The following is an 18,095-nucleotide window of genomic DNA, read 5'->3' as shown; positions in this document are numbered from 1 at the left end:
GGGGTGCTCTAGATGTGAAGATATTGAACCAACGGCATCACCTCGCTGAGGTCAGTTAAGACTCATTTCATTTGATCAAATGTGCGGCGGTAGAGGTTTTTTTTTGTCTCTCTCCCTCTCTACCCTCTCACGTCTTTCTCTCGGAGAGGACATCGCACGAGCCACAACTCGACCTGGGAGATTGGGAAACCTGATAATAAAGAGCGCAGCATTGTCCCACTCTCTCTGAGTCGCAGCTCCTAGATCAGAGCGCTCTATGTACACTGAGCATTTACAGATAAATCGAACAAACACACACACAGCCCGTGATTTCCCAACCCCCCACCCACCCCCCTGGGCAGCGGGTGTAGGGGACAACACACTGGGTTTATCCATGAACTGAATAACTCGCACCAAAAAGATCAGGGAGCGGGCTGAGGTTCTGCGGGATGATTCTAACAGACTGGAATCTGTGCTATCCCGTGTCTTCAAGCCTTGTCAAGTTAGTAAACCCCATCGAATTGTCGATTCAATTGTGGATCGGTAAATATTCGCCACATACAGACAAAGGGTCCGAGAGTTTAATATTGAAACAATAAAGTCCAGTCAATGTTAAATTGGAATGAAAGTCTAGACAGAATAACACAAATGGTATTTAAAGAAAAACACAATTGGTGCCTGCCCGATGCGCTGGTATTTTTCTTTTTTTGAATCCTTAATTAATCCTGGATTCAATTTAGAAAATCGAAATATTTCAGCCGGCTGTGTTTTTTTTTTAAATACCTTTCTCGGTGTTTGCTTCTAAAGAGGAAGCCACGAGTGTAAAATCCGACTGAGTGGGCCCATCTGCAAATTACCAAGAAATGGCCAGCCTTTTTTTTTGGTGGGGGGGGGGGGGGGGGGGGGGGACGGGACAGAAACTGCCAGAAAATAAAGCAGCGCCTATCTGGACATGATTCGAAGAGCGAGATCATTTCCTTTTGTCCCGCTTCTTTCAGCTGAAGTATGCAATGTTTTTATAGCTGCACACAGTAAGCTCGTTCGTTTGGGAGAAAATGGCGGGGCCACAGAAGCGGTGGGTGAACAGCATTAATATTGGATTAATAGGTGCCCCGTGTCTATTCGCCCTCCACTCATCTCTAACCATGCTTTTAAACGATTTTTAAAATCTCATTTCGAAGTCCACACTGTGACCCACGCAGCTCCCCTAATTTACTCAGTGGAAAGTTCAGTCTAAATGTTGCATTAGTCTGCCTTCCATTGTCCTCTGAGCTGTTTGCCATAGTGGCAATCAGTGTAGTGCATGGCTCTCACTCACAAGATTCTGACTCCTTGATGGGGTTTATTCTCTCTCTCTGTCTCTGAGCGTTCGCCTATATTAATATCTTGGCACGAATCAATCTAATCCGTTTAACACATGCCAAATATGCTTGTAGTTGTTTTTTTTTTGGACGAGAACCGGAGCACCTTGTGCATCTTGGGGCTTTGGTACAGAATGTGCGTTCGTCAACTCGCCCAGAGCAGTTTAGTGGAAAATAATGCAGGGATTTTCTTTTTAAAATCTCAGTTGGACAATCCGTCCCAAGCGAGCTGTGAGGACGGCTGCGGGGTATTGTCCCGGGGCCTGGGACACAGTAAACACCTGACTCCATAGTTTCCACAATTGATGAGTCAAAATTAAGGCAGTGTGCCCGAAACGCAACTTTAAATGAACGGCGTCAATCGGCTCATCTCCGACCAAGCTCACAAAGTTCATTCTGGAGAACAGGATTGGATTATCCGTTCAGACACACTGTGTGTGTGGCCAACTAAATTGTTTAGGGAACAACAAGATAATGTTGCTAATACAGCAAGTGAAATGCTACCGGATGATGTAACCTTCAAGACAAACGGGAACCTTGAAACGTGTCCTTCTGAACAAGCCGTGTGGAAAAGCGAGGACCAAGGACACAAATCCTCCACTTATCAGGCCGGCAATTTGGCCAAAGAGGCGAGCGTGCACACCAGTTGCAGTCTCCTGATCGATATCCCTCCCCTTTCACATCAACATCAACCTTTTTCACACAGGTGCATCTCCACGTTTGCAATTCAATGAAGGAATAAGTTTAAACCCCTGCAGGGTAAAAAGATCTAGCTGCAGATTTCATTCTGCAGACTGATTGGGATTTGAAACCCCCACTCGCTTCATTAATGTAATGATGTGTTGTGACACATTTTCTTGAGAGGAATTAACATTGTAAGGTTTAAAATTCGCTTATTCTAAATTCGGTGTTTAATTGATCGTGGAATTTAAAAAAAAAACAACTTTAATAATCCTTGCACGAACTCTTTAACGCACACCGATACATATAACACAGATACACAGACACACACACAGGCACAGATACACACACACATACACAGGCACAGATACACACACACATAGACACACACACAGGCACAGATACACACACAAACACAGATACACAGACACACACACAGGCACACATACACACACAAACACAGATACACAGACACACACACACAGGCACAGATACACAAACACAGACACACACACACAGGCACAGATACACACACACAGGCACAGACATACACACAGATGCACACAGGCGCAGACAGGCACACACACAGAGACACCAACACACACGCACAGATTCACACATGCGCACCCAGACACATAACATACACACGCAGAGATACACACAGGCACAGACACACACACAGATACACACACAAACACACACTCTGGCACATAACAGGCAGATAAACACACAGGCACACTCTGGCACATAACAGGCAGAGACACACACAGGCACACTCTGGCACATAACAGGCAGAGACACACACAGGCACACTCTGGCACATAACAGGCAAATGTACACACAGATGCACACACACGCATGCACACACGGGCACAGAGACATGCTTACACACACGCACAGACACAAGAACTGGCACAAACACACACAGACACAGCTGCGCTCACGTACAAACAGGCACATGCTCACAGGCAGACACACAGACAACCAGACAGCAATCCCGGCCGGTCAATTGGGGCATTTGCCGACTTTACGATTAGACGTAAAGCAGCATAATATGAAAACTCCTATGAAATACACGCAAAATAACCAATGGCAGACCTTCAGTTTTGTAGAAAGAAATATCTAAAGCATAGACCAGAATAAAAATCCCTAAATAATAACTGAACTTGGGCGGACAAGGTAGCTGACTGAACGCTTGTATGTGGACAGGCGCATACATAATTTATTAAATATCATGTCGCAGTAACCTAGTTTTCAGTCTCTTAATTTCAATTATTCACCTGTTGGGATCCGTTTTGTGCAGCTTCCCGTTTGATCTTCCGTATTTATCACAAAATGATTATTTTATTTCGCTTTTAAAACGATAATTCATCAGAACAAAACTTGGCCATTTTCAGAAAAACACAATGCTGCAAATGTTGGGAATTCGCAATGACTTTGGAAACAGTTGCACTGAAATCAACAGAGCCTCAGCAAATGTCAGTAGACATCCTCAGTTAACATCACAGCTTCAGTTAATATTTTAACGCCGGTTTCCATTTCTGTGTACACTTCTATTCTAACTGACTGAGTATTTACAGCGAGATCATTGCAACAATTATTCGCCAGGGTTTTTTTTCTCGGTAAGAAGCAGCAATAATGGGATCATTATGACTCCCCCACTTCCCGAAGAGGGAGAGGTGTGTAGGTTTGTGAGGTTTTTAGCCAGGTGGGTAGGTTTACATGAGTCCAGTTGACCTCCTATTTTGGGGGAGACGAGATTTAAAGGGAATCCTACACGTTCGCGGGCAGGGAATGTGGCAGCGGGGCGGCCTCGTGGGGGCTGGAGTCCAAACAATGATCAGAAGCAGCTATTTATTCACCATCTAACCCGAGTTCCTCCAGGCCGGGATTGAATAGGACCCAGCGGCCATTCGCTACCGGCCCTTTGCAGAGAGGGCTATCAGGAATAGGGAGGTGTGTGCGTGTGTGTGTGTGGGGTGGGGTGAAGTTCATTTCTGTGTAGGGCGGGAAGCCGGAGAGTCGGGAGTTACCCGCTCGGGACTGGTCCCTCTTCAAAGGCTCCCCGCCAGTTGTTGGCGAATGCAGGTTTAACCGCCTCGCTCCTTTCCCCCTTCCCTCCATCTTTGCAGGAGAATGTTCCCTACTTTTCAAGTGAAGATTTTCGGCATGGACCCCATGGCTGACTACATGCTGCTGATGGACTTTGTGCCTGTCGACGACAAAAGATATCGGCAAGTAAAATAAAACTTTGCTATGTTTAAAATGAATCCCAACTGCTGAGACAGGAGGAGAGGTTTCAAAGGGCAATTTAATTAATATAGCAACAACCTGAGAAATAAAAATAAATAAAGACAATGTGTAACACACGTCATTCCCCGAGAGAATGAAATCCCCAAAAATGTACCCTAAAATTGCTTATATATAGAGATATAAATATGTGTGTATATATATATTTATGTGTGTATATGTATATATATTATACACACGCAATATGATATATATGTATGTGCGTATATATTGTATATGTATGTGTATATTATAATTTTGTGTCTGCATGCATATTGTATTATATGTATATATTATATTATATATGTGTGTGTATATGATGTTACATGTATGTATATATATTAAGTGTATATGTATATATACACAATCATCCTATTTAAATACTAAGAACAGACTCCAAACGTCACACCCCCCCCCCGACCCCCCAAGGCTGTCTATGTATCTTTTTTTACATTTAAAGGCCGAAATTAATTATTATAATCTCGATCTGAACCAGTTCAGGTGAAGCTAAATCAGCATTAACCTGGGGATGTGCAACAGGTTATTGATTACAAAGGGTTATTTTACGTTTTGGAGGTAAAGTTGTTCATGAAATACGACCGTAATTTATTTCTCTAGGATCATGTTGCACTGATATCAGAATCAGCCAGCGGTACAAAGTTCACAATCAATGCAGCATTCTCGTCTATAAGCATTAGGAAGATTTTTTTTCACCTAAATATACAACATGTCCTCGCTCACATTCCTGGATGTATCGTAGAAAATAATCTGAATCTGTTTGTGACAATGTGCCGGTATTGTTGCGCCAAAAGGCCAGTAGTAAATATTGACAGAGAAAACAGCGGGTTAGTTTGCATCTGGAGTACCAGAGGATCTGGCTGGATTAATGTGCATCGTTTTAATCGCGGCATGCTTAAGTGCGGATAAAAACTAAATTGTTTCTATTGAAAAAGAACAGCAGACAGGCAGAATGAAATAAGTTTGAATTGCTGTATCAATTCGATGATCAGGGAGGAGGAAAACGTACACGAAAGAGACCAATTGTTGTCTTAACCATATAGAAGTACAGACGAATAGTAAAATCATTAGCAGCCCTCCCTAGCTCTGAGCTGCTGGACCGAAGTATCCCGCCTCGTTGTATCAACCACCGACCTTGCATAGGGTGCTGAGGAATGCCACTGGCCAGGAAAGGCAGCGGGTTTATTGAGAATGCATTTTTAAATACCGTCCAGAAAGGAAATTGGCTTTTTGTGGTCACACGTGGATTGGGCGCTAACTTTCAGGGCCCGCTCGCTGAAACTCTTCCGTTCCCGTTTGCCAATCTCCTTTCATTCGTGTCCTTAAAATCCTTGAGATTTTTTTTTTAACCAGTGGTGGAATAAAGATGTTTTTGCTTCGCGGGTCGAGTTTGATTTGGTTCATTTCTCCAATGTGTTAAAGGAGGGCGCCTCTTTCCGAAGCCCTGCTCCAGGTTTCTGGAAAGAGCGAATTCCACATCAGTGGAATAACGAATGGACGATTTAAACGTTGGGTTGGTTGAATTAGGGCGTCTTTTTCCCGAGGAAATCTTTGACACCCTCCTTGTTAAAAGTTGCGGATGACACGCAAGAATAATTTGTTGTGTTTTATCCCATCCAGCGAGTTTATCCACCTTAAATAAATAATTATTATTGTCACATTACATTGACACTGCAATGCAGTTACTGTGAAAAGCCCCTAGTCGCCACATTCCGGCGCTTGTTCGGGTACACCGAGGGAGAATTCAGAATGTCCAATTCACCGAAAAACAAGCACGTCTTTCGGGACTTGTGGGAGAAACCGGAGCACCCGGAGGAAACCCCCACGCAGACGCGGGGAGAACGTGCAGACTCCGCACAGACAGTCGCACAAGCTGAGAATCGAACCCGAGACTGTTGCTGTGAAGCAACAGTGCTAACCACTGTGCTACCGTGCCGGGTCTATATCCCAACATAAGGAAAATAGAATTTGGTGCTGGATAATTAGAAGACCTTCTGCCTTCATTTTACTCGATCCTATGTATTTTGTGGCGAGTGGACGTGGGGAAACTCCGCACTGACTGACTCAGTTTCCCAGCTCTGAAAGGCGATTTAAAAAACAACAGAGCCGACACGTGGGGATTTTGCAATGAAAATGTCAGATGGTCAATTATTTAAGTAATTGGGAGCAGAAACGCCGTTGATAATATGAACGCATGTCCTCCAATAATCTGTTTCGATTGTGTTTTAGTTGCGAATGAACTGGGTCGAGGCCCCTTACAGTGTAAACTTGCCCAATGCACCTGGCCTAACCTCAGGGGGTGCTATGGATAGTAAGACTAAATATGGACCTGCGTACGTTTTCACCCTTGCACCTCCGTGCTTTGCAACATGAAAGTGGGAGATCGCCAACACCCACAATAATTAAGCTTGATTTATAAATTTAATCCGCGGGGCATGATAACGTGTCCTTCATTTGAGGGGTGGTGGTGGGGGGAGGGAGAGAAGGGCAGTTGGAAATTCTGACCTGCTCCTACATGGAGACCCGCTTCATCCTCGTAAATCAAATTGATTTATTCATTGCCTTTTCCTGACACGTTCTGAATTCGGTGCCTGTGTTTATTTCTTCAGTAAGTGACTGGATTTATTTATTTCTCCTTCCAGATATGCTTTCCACAGCTCCTCGTGGCTTGTGGCCGGCAAGGCAGATCCCGCTACCCCGGGTAGAGTGCATTATCACCCCGATTCTCCAGCAAAGGGAGCTCAGTGGATGAAGCAGATCGTCTCTTTCGACAAGCTGAAACTAACCAATAATTTATTGGACGATAACGGCCATGTAAGTAGACTGAAGATTTATGTTCGGGGCGTGGGGGAGGGGGGGGGGGGGAGATGGGGGGTAACCTCACCAGACCCCGTGAATTTTCAACCCCCTCTCTTTTTATTTCTCTCCCTGTTCATACAGATTATTCTAAACTCCATGCACAGATACCAGCCGCGCTTTCACGTGGTGTATGTTGACCCCAGGAAGGACAGCGAGAAATACGCGGAGGAAAACTTTAAAACGTTTCTATTTGAGGAGACGAGGTTTACAGCGGTCACGGCTTATCAGAATCACCGGGTATGTGTGTGTGTGTATCTGAAGATGATTATTCATTATGGGATCATTCTGTGCCCTCGCAGTGACAGGGTTGCAGGATTTGCCATATTCCATTCATCAAAGTTATTGATGATGAATGACGACCTGGAATGTTTTTTAAAATGCTGAAACAATTAATGAACCGCAGTTAAAGGGCCGCTCTGGGCTCAGTGAAGGCAGCTCGATTGAATTTGAAAATTGTTGGAAGGTGAGCGATCATCGCGATCATTGCTATTTTACCTAAGCTGTGGACATTTTTTAACTTTTCAAATCACCGGAACCGTGTTTAGATGCTGCAAGTCAGGGGAATGCAATAGTGGACACTCAATTAATGCTTAAACACACGCCCGCAGAGGCTGGGAGGTGTGTAGTACACACTAGTACTGCTTTAACAACTGTACAGAAATCGGTAATCTTAACCAAACAAAGGCCATGCGCCGTTCGCAATCAATTGACTGAAGGAGAGATTTGCAAACCCGCTGTGTTGCAATTCTGAAAGGGCAACACAGCTGTTCCGCCCCCCTTCAGGAGTCCGGTGCATAGAGACGCAAATTAAGCTCATGAAGCCTGTTAACTTTATTGAAATAACTTTAGGCAAGCCGGAACAGTTACATATATGTATATATTTTAAGTTAAACCATAAAAGGTATTCATATGCTCCGGCTCGCTCGCATTAAATGTGCATATAACATTGAAGCATGCCTCGGCGTCACATATAACATTGAAGCACGCCTCTGTGTGACATATAACATTGAAGCATGCCTCTGTGTGACATATAACATTGAAGCATGCCTTGGTGTCACATATAATATTGAAGCATGACTCTGTGTCACATATAACATTGAAGCATGCATATGCATCACATATAACATTGAAGCATGCCTCTGTGTCATATATAACATTGAAGCATGCCTCTGTGTCATACATAACATTGAAACATGCCTCGGTGTCACATATAACATTGAAGCATGCCTTGGTGTCACATATAATATTGAAGCATGACTCTGTGTCACATATAACATTGAAGCATGCCTCTGTGTCACATATAACATTGAAGCATGCATATGCATCACATATAACATTGAAGCATGCCTCTGTGTCATATATAACATTGAAGCATGCCTCTGTGTGACATATAACATTGAAGCATGCCTCTGTGTCACATATAACATTGAAGCATACATATGCATCACATATAACATTGAAGCATGCCTCTGTGTCATCTCTAACATTGAAGCATGCCTCTGTGTCATACATAACATTGAAACATGCCTCTGTGTCACATATAACATTGAAGCATGCCTCTGTGTCACATATAACATTGAAGCATGCCTCTGTGTCACATATAACATTGAAACATGCCTCTGTGTCACATATAACATTGAAGCATGCCTGTGTCACATATAACATTGAAGCATGCCTCTGTGTGACATATAACATTGAAACATGCCTCTGTGTCATACATAACATTGAAACATGCCTCTGTGTCACATATAACATTGAAGCATGTCTCTGTGTCGCATATAACATTGAGGCATGCCTCGGTGTCACATATAACATTGAAGCATGCCTATGTGTCATATATAACATTGAAGCATGCCTATGTGTCATATATAACATTGAAGCATGCCTATGTGTCACATATAACATTGAAGCACGCCTATGTGTCACATATAACATTGACGCATGCCTCTATGTCACCAGTGCCATGCCTTCTGATCTTCGCGCTGAATCATATTGTCATCTGTTGTACATCTCTCTCTTCGGCATGCATGAACCCTGATTACAGAGAGCTGGGAGCATGACGCAGGTTTTTAAAAAAAAAAGGGCAGATTTGAACTGGCAGCTCCCGCTTGCCGTTTGAGAATCAGAGTCTGTTTTGGAGAGTTGTCTGGGGGAAGGTGCACCCCCCCCCCCCCCCCCCCCCCCACATCCCAGTGCATCTGCTCAACTCATTCTCAAAAAAAACCGCGGCGCGCAACCCGATAGCTGGGGGAGTTCAGCTCCAAATCCAGAATGTTGCACATTCAGCCAACCCCCAGATCTCCCGCCCTGCAATTATGACTATAGAAAACTTCCTAAAACCCGCTGGGACGCAATTATCTGGGGAAGTTCAAGGCCCCGGCTATTTTGTTTTTCACGGCGAGTATCACAGCAAGAATTGTCAATCAGAGATAACAGCCTGGCTTTAGTCACTTGGAGACAACCCGGGCTACAATGAATTTTAATAACAGTATTTGTTTGCCAAACCTCAGAAATATTAGTCTGCGAGAGCTGGAATATGAAGAGATCTCTCAATACCGGCGGCTGCTGTAAATGTGTTTCGGATTGGTGTCTTTTTTTAAAAAAATGAAATACCGATGTGTAACTTTGTTGCCATGGCCCCTGATGTCTGCGAGCAGCTGTTACAAGTCTGGCTACCAAACCTCCTGCTTTCCATCAGTTGACCTTTCCGCCTGCAACTGTCAATAGCGGATTAAAGTTTGTTTTACAACCATTCCGGACATTTACAGGGGCATATTTTAACCGTGAATTAACAACAATAGAAAATTTCGCGCCTGATCATATCTGCCTGTGACAGCTCGGTATACGCGGGAGTTAATATGTAAAAAGTTTGATACTGTTGCAAGTTGTTTAGTGCAGCTGTAGCTGCCGCTGGAAATTGATTCCTCTGCCCATTGAAACAAAAGGAGAAATACAACTGGGGCCGTTAAAAATGGTCAATTACATGCAACGTCTTTTATATAGACAGTGACAATCAGTCTGATTTAGAAAGGTGCTTAAAATATAGCCATTTATCCATAATTTTACTTTAAAAAGTCTGGCCTCGTTTGCAAATAAAACAAACACATTAAAACACACACACGCACACACAAAGCTCAAGTCACCCCGGCTGCACCCGCAATGTTACCCGAATCCTGACCAAGAGTGTATCAATATTTAGAGTGACAAATATGTTTATTTTTCCACGGATAATGGCAGGAGCCCATTCTTAAAGAATTAGCCACAACATTCAATTTCACTTGCATCCAACCCTAGCTGAAAGGTATTTACAATTGAAATATATATATTTTAAATCCCCTCAGATAACACAACTAAAAATCGCGAGCAATCCGTTTGCTAAAGGATTTCGAGACTGTGATCCTGAGGACTGGTAAGTTTCTTTCTTGAGAGACAGTTTGATAACTTGACTCGATTTTTCAAACTTTGTTCATTAGTTTAATTTTTTTTAAAAACATGTTTGCATGCATTGTGGTCATTTAAAAACACACGCAATACCTGGAATTGATATGCATGTTCTCGAATGAACAGTTTTGTACCATATTTTAGGCCGAGGAATCACAGACCGGGATCCTTACAGTTAATCAGTGCTTTCGCCAGAAATAGGAACTCGGTGTCAACACCGCAACAGAACGGAATTGACAAAGGTATACGATTGCCTGCCCCATTCTGTGTCTCTAATACCCTGGGAACAACTCCCAGACCCTGCAGTTTTATTACAGGCAAGCCATCTTCTCCTTCCCTGCATTAAGAAACGAAGAATATCTTCAGCCCGTTTCGATCTGATAGCTTCTTCCAGCCCGAGTTACACTTTTTGAAGGGCAGCTCTACAGACAAATCTTAGGCCCCCGTTTCTGCACAGCAAGCTCCCACAAACAGCACATGGTCCGTTCATGTGATTTTTCTTATTTTGGGGGCATTGGGGTGAAATGTCGACCTGGACACCGGGAGGTTTTTCGTCTTTTTTGGGGGGATATTTTATGTTCAATGTGAATTAATTGTAAACACTTCTCTCCTCGCTCTGAAGGACTCCAAGCTCCTCCAGTGAACTTGTTTTGAGAGAGTTTGCACATTGAGCCTGGTATATAGAATGGATAACTTTAACTTTTCAATCTGCTGTGGATTTTAAGAATCCGAGAGACTCTCAATTCGATGCCACATGAATAATGGAACAGCTTTAACAAATCTAAACACAGTGTGGGCCGCATGTCAAACTAAACGCCCCAGAAGTGCGGCCATGCGCTGTGGACGGCTCTAGGACCACTAGAAAGGAAGCTGCTCACACGATGGGGTAAACACCTACCCAAAAAGGAGTGATAGCATACACTGGCCTGGCAGCTGTATTTTCAAGCCCCACTGCAAAGATTTGAACACATAATCTATGTTGCTATTTCAGTGCTGGGGTAAAGGAGTGCTGCACTGTCCCCAGGTGCATCTTTCACAGGGGGTCGCTACTGAAGCAGGTTCTCTGATGAAATGAAATGAAAAGAAAATGAAATGAAAATCGCGTAGGGGGGCATAGGTTTAAGGTGAGAGGGGCAAGGTTTAGAGTAGATGTACGAGGCAAGTTTTTTACGCAGAGGGTAGTGGGTGCCTGGAACTCGCTACCGGAGGAGGTAGTGGAAGCAGGGACGATAGGGACATTTAAGGGGCATCTTGACAAATATATGAATAGAATGGGAATAGAAGGATACGGACCCAGGAAGTGTAGAAGATTGTAGTTTAGTCGGGCAGCATGGTCGGCACGGGCTTGGAGGGCCGAAGGGCCTGTTCCTGTGCTGTACATTTCTTTGTTCTTTGTTCTTTGTATTGTCACAAGTAGGCTTCAAATGAAGTTACTGTGAAAAGCCCCTAGTCGCCACATTCCAGCGCCTGTTCGGGGAGGCTGTTACGGGAACAGGCGCCGGAATGTGGCGACTAGGGGCTTTTCACAGTAACTTCATTTGAAGCCTACTTGTGACAATAAGCGATTTTCATTTCATTTTCATTTCATTCTCATTCGTGAACACATTGCTGTTGTGGAGTCTTGCTGTGCCCAAATAGGCTGCCGCATGTTCTACGCTACATTGGCTCCAAAGCGACTTGATTTGCTGGAGAGTGCTTTGGGATGGTCAGGTTCTGATATAACAACAACTTATATTTACACAGCGCCCTTAAGGTTAAAACTGAATAAGTTATTTCCGTATATGTCGCTTGATTCATTGTATAGAGCAGCTGAAGCAACTTTTAGATTTTCGACCATTTTTATTTTCCATGTTAACAATAACAGATTTTTTTCACCCCGCATCCACTAAAAAAAAAATCTCAGACTTAACAAGAAAGAAAACTGTGTCCAGGCCTCATCGTTCGGAAAAGTAATGGCCCAATGGTCAAATACTTTGCACCCTTTTCGACTAAAGGGTTGTCTAGGAGCGTCTGCACCCACCCTGCCACCCTGGTCTGTCCAAATGCCGGACACACACGGTGCCAATGCCACCCCCAAACACGGTGTCAATGTCACCCCCAAACACGGTGCCAATGCCACCCCCAAACACGGTGCCAATGCCACCCCCAAACACGGTACCAATGCCACCCCCAAAACCCACTCCAGAAGGTTTGTGTATCATTCACCTCGGGAGGGTCACAGACTGAGGTTATTCTGCCACGGCCAACGAGTTATCTCAATAACAAAGCCCGTCCCACTAGCAAATCTTTCCACATTGGAATATACATGCTATATTTCTGGTATACGTATACTGCAGTTACTCCGGGTCACTTTTTGGCGCATATTGAATAAAATTGTGCACTCAGGGTGGTCTGAACATTGATCCAGCGGCACAATTTTCACATTTTGTCACTAATTCCACTCTGTGTTAACTTTGCTTTGCCATTATAATAATAATCTATATTAATGTCACAAGTGGGCATTAACATTACATTAACACTGCAATGAAGTTACAGTGAAAATAATACAGAGGACCATATTCCTGGTGGCATTCCCTGGCATTTTTTAAAATTTAAAGTATCCCATTCTTTCCAATTAAGGGGTAATTTAGTGTGGCCAACCCACCTACGCGGCACAGGTTTGGGCAGACACGGCAAGAATGTGCAAACTCTACAGAGACACTGACCCGGGGGCATTCCCTGGGATTTGTGGCGGAAGGGCAGGAGGGGAATCATTTCAATCCTTTGCCCAACCTTCCAGAGCAGGAACGGGTCATATAGAATAGTTTGAATTTACACAATACAAACAGTTCTATGTGGGTCTCGGTTCTACTTCAACCTCTCCCTCTCTATCTACTTCACCTCGCCCTATCAGTGTGTTCTTCCAATCTTTTTCCCTCGTGTGTCTAACTAGCTTCTCCTCTAAGTGCTAATCACTCCACATTCTTCCCGAGGCAACAAGGTCCACACCCTCACCCTCTGTGATTTAAGACCTTACTCCTGAATTCCCTACTCGGTTTACCTGTGACCATTTGAAATGTATGGCCCTTGTTTTGGACTCCGCCACAGGTGAGAGTCTACCCTATCAAAACCCTGTCCCGATTTGACAATTGATGATTTGAATAATTGCTGGACTGTGATGTTAAGTGTACGTCTCTCTCTCTCTAAACCTTGGCACGTTATGTTGGCAGATGCAGACAGCAGAGGTGACTATGAGCGGGATCCTAGCCGCACAGCCATGCACCCGGAGCACCCTCATCAGCAGCAGCTCATGTCCCGGGTGCTGAGCCCGGCTCTCCCCGGGGGACTGCACCCGCTCACCCGGCCAAGCCCTCCACACGAGCTGCGGATGGACCCCCACACGCAGCCCCCGGACGGCCTCCACCACACCTACAAGTACCGCTCCTACCACGAGGCTTACATCGGTGCCAAAGCCAGGCCCAGTCCTTACCCGCTGTCTGGCATAGCGAGCCATGGCTACCACCACATGAACCCCACTGCGAACATGTACCCGGCCAGTGCAGCGCCCTCCAACTATGACTATGGGCACAGATAACTAGCAGGATGTTCAGGCAATGTACTTTTTATAGTGAAACAAAAAGAGAGAAACTACTAACCCTGCAAACTAAAGAAGATGCACAAACCCAAGGGGAAATTATCTGTCTCATTGCTCTGTCTGGACCCTTGCCACCATTTGCAGTTCAGGGGAGTTTTCACGTTGGTGGAACTCTGAACAATTCACTTGATGGGTCCGCGGCCGAGTGGGCGGGTTGACTGACAGCCCAACCGACCAATCGCAGCGCGGCTGGGAGGAGCGAGGCCTCAGCCGGTGATTGGCAGGCTCCAATGTAGCGTTGTGATTGGCTGTTCTCTTGATTGATTGACGCGGCGCTTGGCCGATTGGTGGGCTTGGACAGCCAATGGGGGAAAGGCGTGTGTGGGACCTCTGTCCTCCCCATTGGTGCCAAGGGCGGCGTGGTCCCCCCAGGGCAGAGTGAGTGACTCCAGCCGGAATGACTGAACTGATCACCGTGGGCTGGAGTTTTTTTTTGGACGGCAAAAGGTGTCGAGTTGCACTTTTTTTCAGCTTTGACAGAAGCCATATTGTGTGAAGCGGGGACGAAGGCACGGACTTACCCAATTAACAGTGACAGGCTTAAAGCAGTGTCTGTGTTTATTAGGAGCGTGCTTCGATTATATCAGCAACGCCTGCTATCAGCCAGGCAACACTCTCTTTTTACTGTGTGTTCAAACCGGTGGCCACGCAGAGAAATAAAACGACAGCAGCACATCACATTCCCGGTGCATTAAGTATTATGTTTCAAACGAAAATAAGAAATCATTTCAGAATCCAACTCACCATGAATTATGAGATAAGTTATGCAATGCAAGTTTGAAGCTACCTACTGATCCAAGCATTTGTAATATTTTAATTTAATATATATATTTCTCTAGTTTTGTGTGCAGATTGCAACTAAAATATTATATTTGGGAAATGGATGTGAGGATGTATTTTACGTTTATTACCGTGTTACTCTTAAAGTGCAGGCTCCTGCGACTAGACAATCAGCCCCATGTGCGGATTTTAAATCGCTTGTATTTCTATGTTAGCCCTGATGTTTCGCGCAGAATGCCCTCATTTCTGCATATGTTCTGAAACAGGAAAAATAGGCGCAGGAACAATCGCCGGCTAGTCGGCAATTCTCGTAAAGCCATGTTGCTATTTGTGACATGTTCAACTGTGTCTAAATATACACTAACACAAAATCACACTCACACACACCCACACCCACAATCAAACACATAATCCGACAATAACACAAAATCACACACACACAATCAAACACACAATATTACACACAAGCATACAAAAACACAAAAACATCCCCCCACACACACAATCAAACGCACAATCATACATACAAACATGCAATTACACAAAATCACCCCCACACACACAATCAAATACACACACAAATCACACACCCACACAATCAAATGCACAATCTTACACACAACCATACAGTTACACAAAATCACCCCCCCCCCCCCACACGCAATCAAACACACAATCTTAAGCACAAATATATAATTACACAAGATTACACATAATTACACAAAATTACACAGGGGCTGGTTTAGCTCACTGGGCTAAATCGCTGGCTTTTAAAGCAGACCTAGGCAGGCCAGCAGCACGGTTCAATTCCCGTACTGGCCTCCCCGAACAGGCGCCGGAATGTGGCGACTAGGGGCTTTTCACAGTAACTTCATTGAAGCCTACTCGTGACAATAAGCGATTTTCATTTCATTTCATTTCAAAATCACACATACACACAAAATCACACTCACAATCAAAACACACAATCTTACACACAAACATACGATAACACAAAATCACACACACACACACCACATGCACACAATCAAACACACAAACATACACCAACGTGCATAATCTCTCACACACACATACAATAACACTCATAGTCTTACATACAAACATACGATCTCACAATCTGGCGAATACACATACAATACACACAATCACACACACACATTTACGGATATTATCTATTCAAATTATAGTGCCAAAGTTTGGTCACGCTGAATTTATCGCGGAATGAAGTTGCTATTTATTATTTCTCGCAATATGGATATTAAATTGATTCTATGAAAACAGGGGGACTGTGTGGTGGAATAACAGTAACCCTAAAGGATTGGCCGGCACTAGTAAACAGGGATAGTGTAGATAAGTGTAGATAGCTAACCCTGTAGATACTGTATATTTAGATAGCAACCGTTACTTCTTAGTGGCTGGTATTGATTTAACGCGAAAACGGTGTTTGTTGTAAAATGGCTTTCATATTTTTTTTTAATGAAGCAGCGTGTTGTAATTTTCTATATAAACTGGTATATTTAAAGAAAGACTAAATGTTCTTTTTTTCCTCTCTCACTGGCGAGGAGCGCGTGGCTTAATTATTCCCATTTAGAAAGAACCAGCTGATTGGGGCAATGTTTGATGGTGTGTTCTGTCCGGACAGTTTGTGGAAACACTGCAGTACATTGTCCCAAATTGCTGGGCTCCCTGCAAACATGCTGACGGGGCAGCAGGCAACCGTTTTGACAACTTGGAGTCAAACGATATGGATGAAGGTTGAGTTTTGGAAACGGAGAATCGGATTGATTTTTGATCATTAACCCACCAGCAGCGAAACGGAACATTATTTTACTAAATTAATAATCACCGGAGTCATTTAAAAAAAAAGTTTTCAGGAACTCACCCTGTCAGATAGCATGCACTTTTGCTTTTCTATGTTGAGTTTATTTGTACGTTATCCTGAGCAAAAAAACCCCCAAATATTGAAACAATAAACTGGGCGGAGGCGGCTGCCGCTTTTCCTCCACCCTACCACTTCTCTCTCCCCTCTCTGTCTCCCCTCTCTCTCCCTTCTCTCTCTCTCCCCTCTCATCCTCCCTCTCTCCCCCGCCCCTCTCTCCCACCTCTCTCCCCCCCTCGCTCGCTCTCTCTCTCCCCCTCTCTCTCTCTTTCTCCCCTCTCTCTCTCCTCCTCCCATTCTCTCCCTCTCTCTCCCTTCTCTCACTCTCTCTCCCCCTCTCTCTCTCCCCTCCCTCTCTCTCCACCCTCTCTCGCTCTCACTTCCCTCTCTCTCCCCCTCTCTCTCCTCCTCTCTCTCCTCCTATCTTACCCTCACTCCGTCCCCTCTCCCCTCTCTCTCCCCCCTCTCTCTCTGTCTCTCTCCCCCTCTCTCTCTCCCTCTCTTTCCCCTCTTTCTCCCACCTCCCTCCATCTCTCTTACGCTCTCTCCCCTCTCTCTCCCCCTCACTCCGCGCCCTCTCTCCCTCCTCTCTCTCTCCCTCTCCCCCTCTCTCTCCCCCTCCCCCTCTCTCTCTCTCCCTCCCTCTGTCTCCCCTTCTCTCTCCCCCCCTCTCTCTCCCCATCTTTCTCTCCCCCTCTCTCTCTCCCTCTCTCTCCTCTCTCCCCCCTCCCCCCTCTCTCTCTCACTCTCTCCCCCCCTCTCTCTCTCTCTCACTCTCTCTCCCCTCTCCCCCCTCTCTGCCCACTTCACTCACAGTCTGCACAATGTTAAGCGTCGTTATCTTTCCCTCGGAGACATCCGCTTTGAACGCTGGGGTTTGTGATAACATCCAGGAGATCCCGACTTCAGAAACATAACTCAGAAAGATTCCCAGGATTAAAGCCGGAATTAGTGATTGGAACCAGTTTCTAGGGTTGATAAAGACACCCGGTGTTGCAATAAGTGTAGCAGATTCAGCGATTCTCACTCCCTGTGTGACAATAACACTTGAAACAACTGTATCATTATTTATTGCGTGTAATCAGCACAGACCTTGATTATGTAAATATAGGGGGCGGGAATCTGTTACAAATTGCCAGTTAATGACACCCATTCCAGAGAACAACAGAAA

At 44.7% G+C, this 18,095-nt stretch overlaps 1 protein-coding gene across 1 annotated transcript; it reads left to right on the top strand.

The window, feature by feature from the left end:
- Positions 1–4,153: 4,153 nt before the first annotated feature.
- Positions 4,154–16,571, top strand: tbx1 (T-box transcription factor 1; the record flags this gene model as incomplete). The annotated part of the gene is given in 6 exon segments (XM_072473162.1): positions 4,154–4,255; positions 6,971–7,142; positions 7,269–7,424; positions 10,529–10,596; positions 10,755–10,870; positions 13,838–16,571. Coding segments are annotated over 6 exon segments (979 nt in total), but the record flags the coding sequence as incomplete, so codon positions are not given.
- Positions 16,572–18,095: the final 1,524 nt, after the last annotated feature.

Source organism: Scyliorhinus torazame, chromosome 1 (genome assembly GCF_047496885.1).
Source record: "Scyliorhinus torazame isolate Kashiwa2021f chromosome 1, sScyTor2.1, whole genome shotgun sequence".
NCBI classification, from domain to species: Eukaryota; Metazoa; Chordata; class Chondrichthyes; order Carcharhiniformes; family Scyliorhinidae; genus Scyliorhinus; species Scyliorhinus torazame.
The sequence above is the reverse complement of the archived record's forward strand: the minus strand, read 5'-3'. Positions and strand labels throughout refer to the sequence as shown.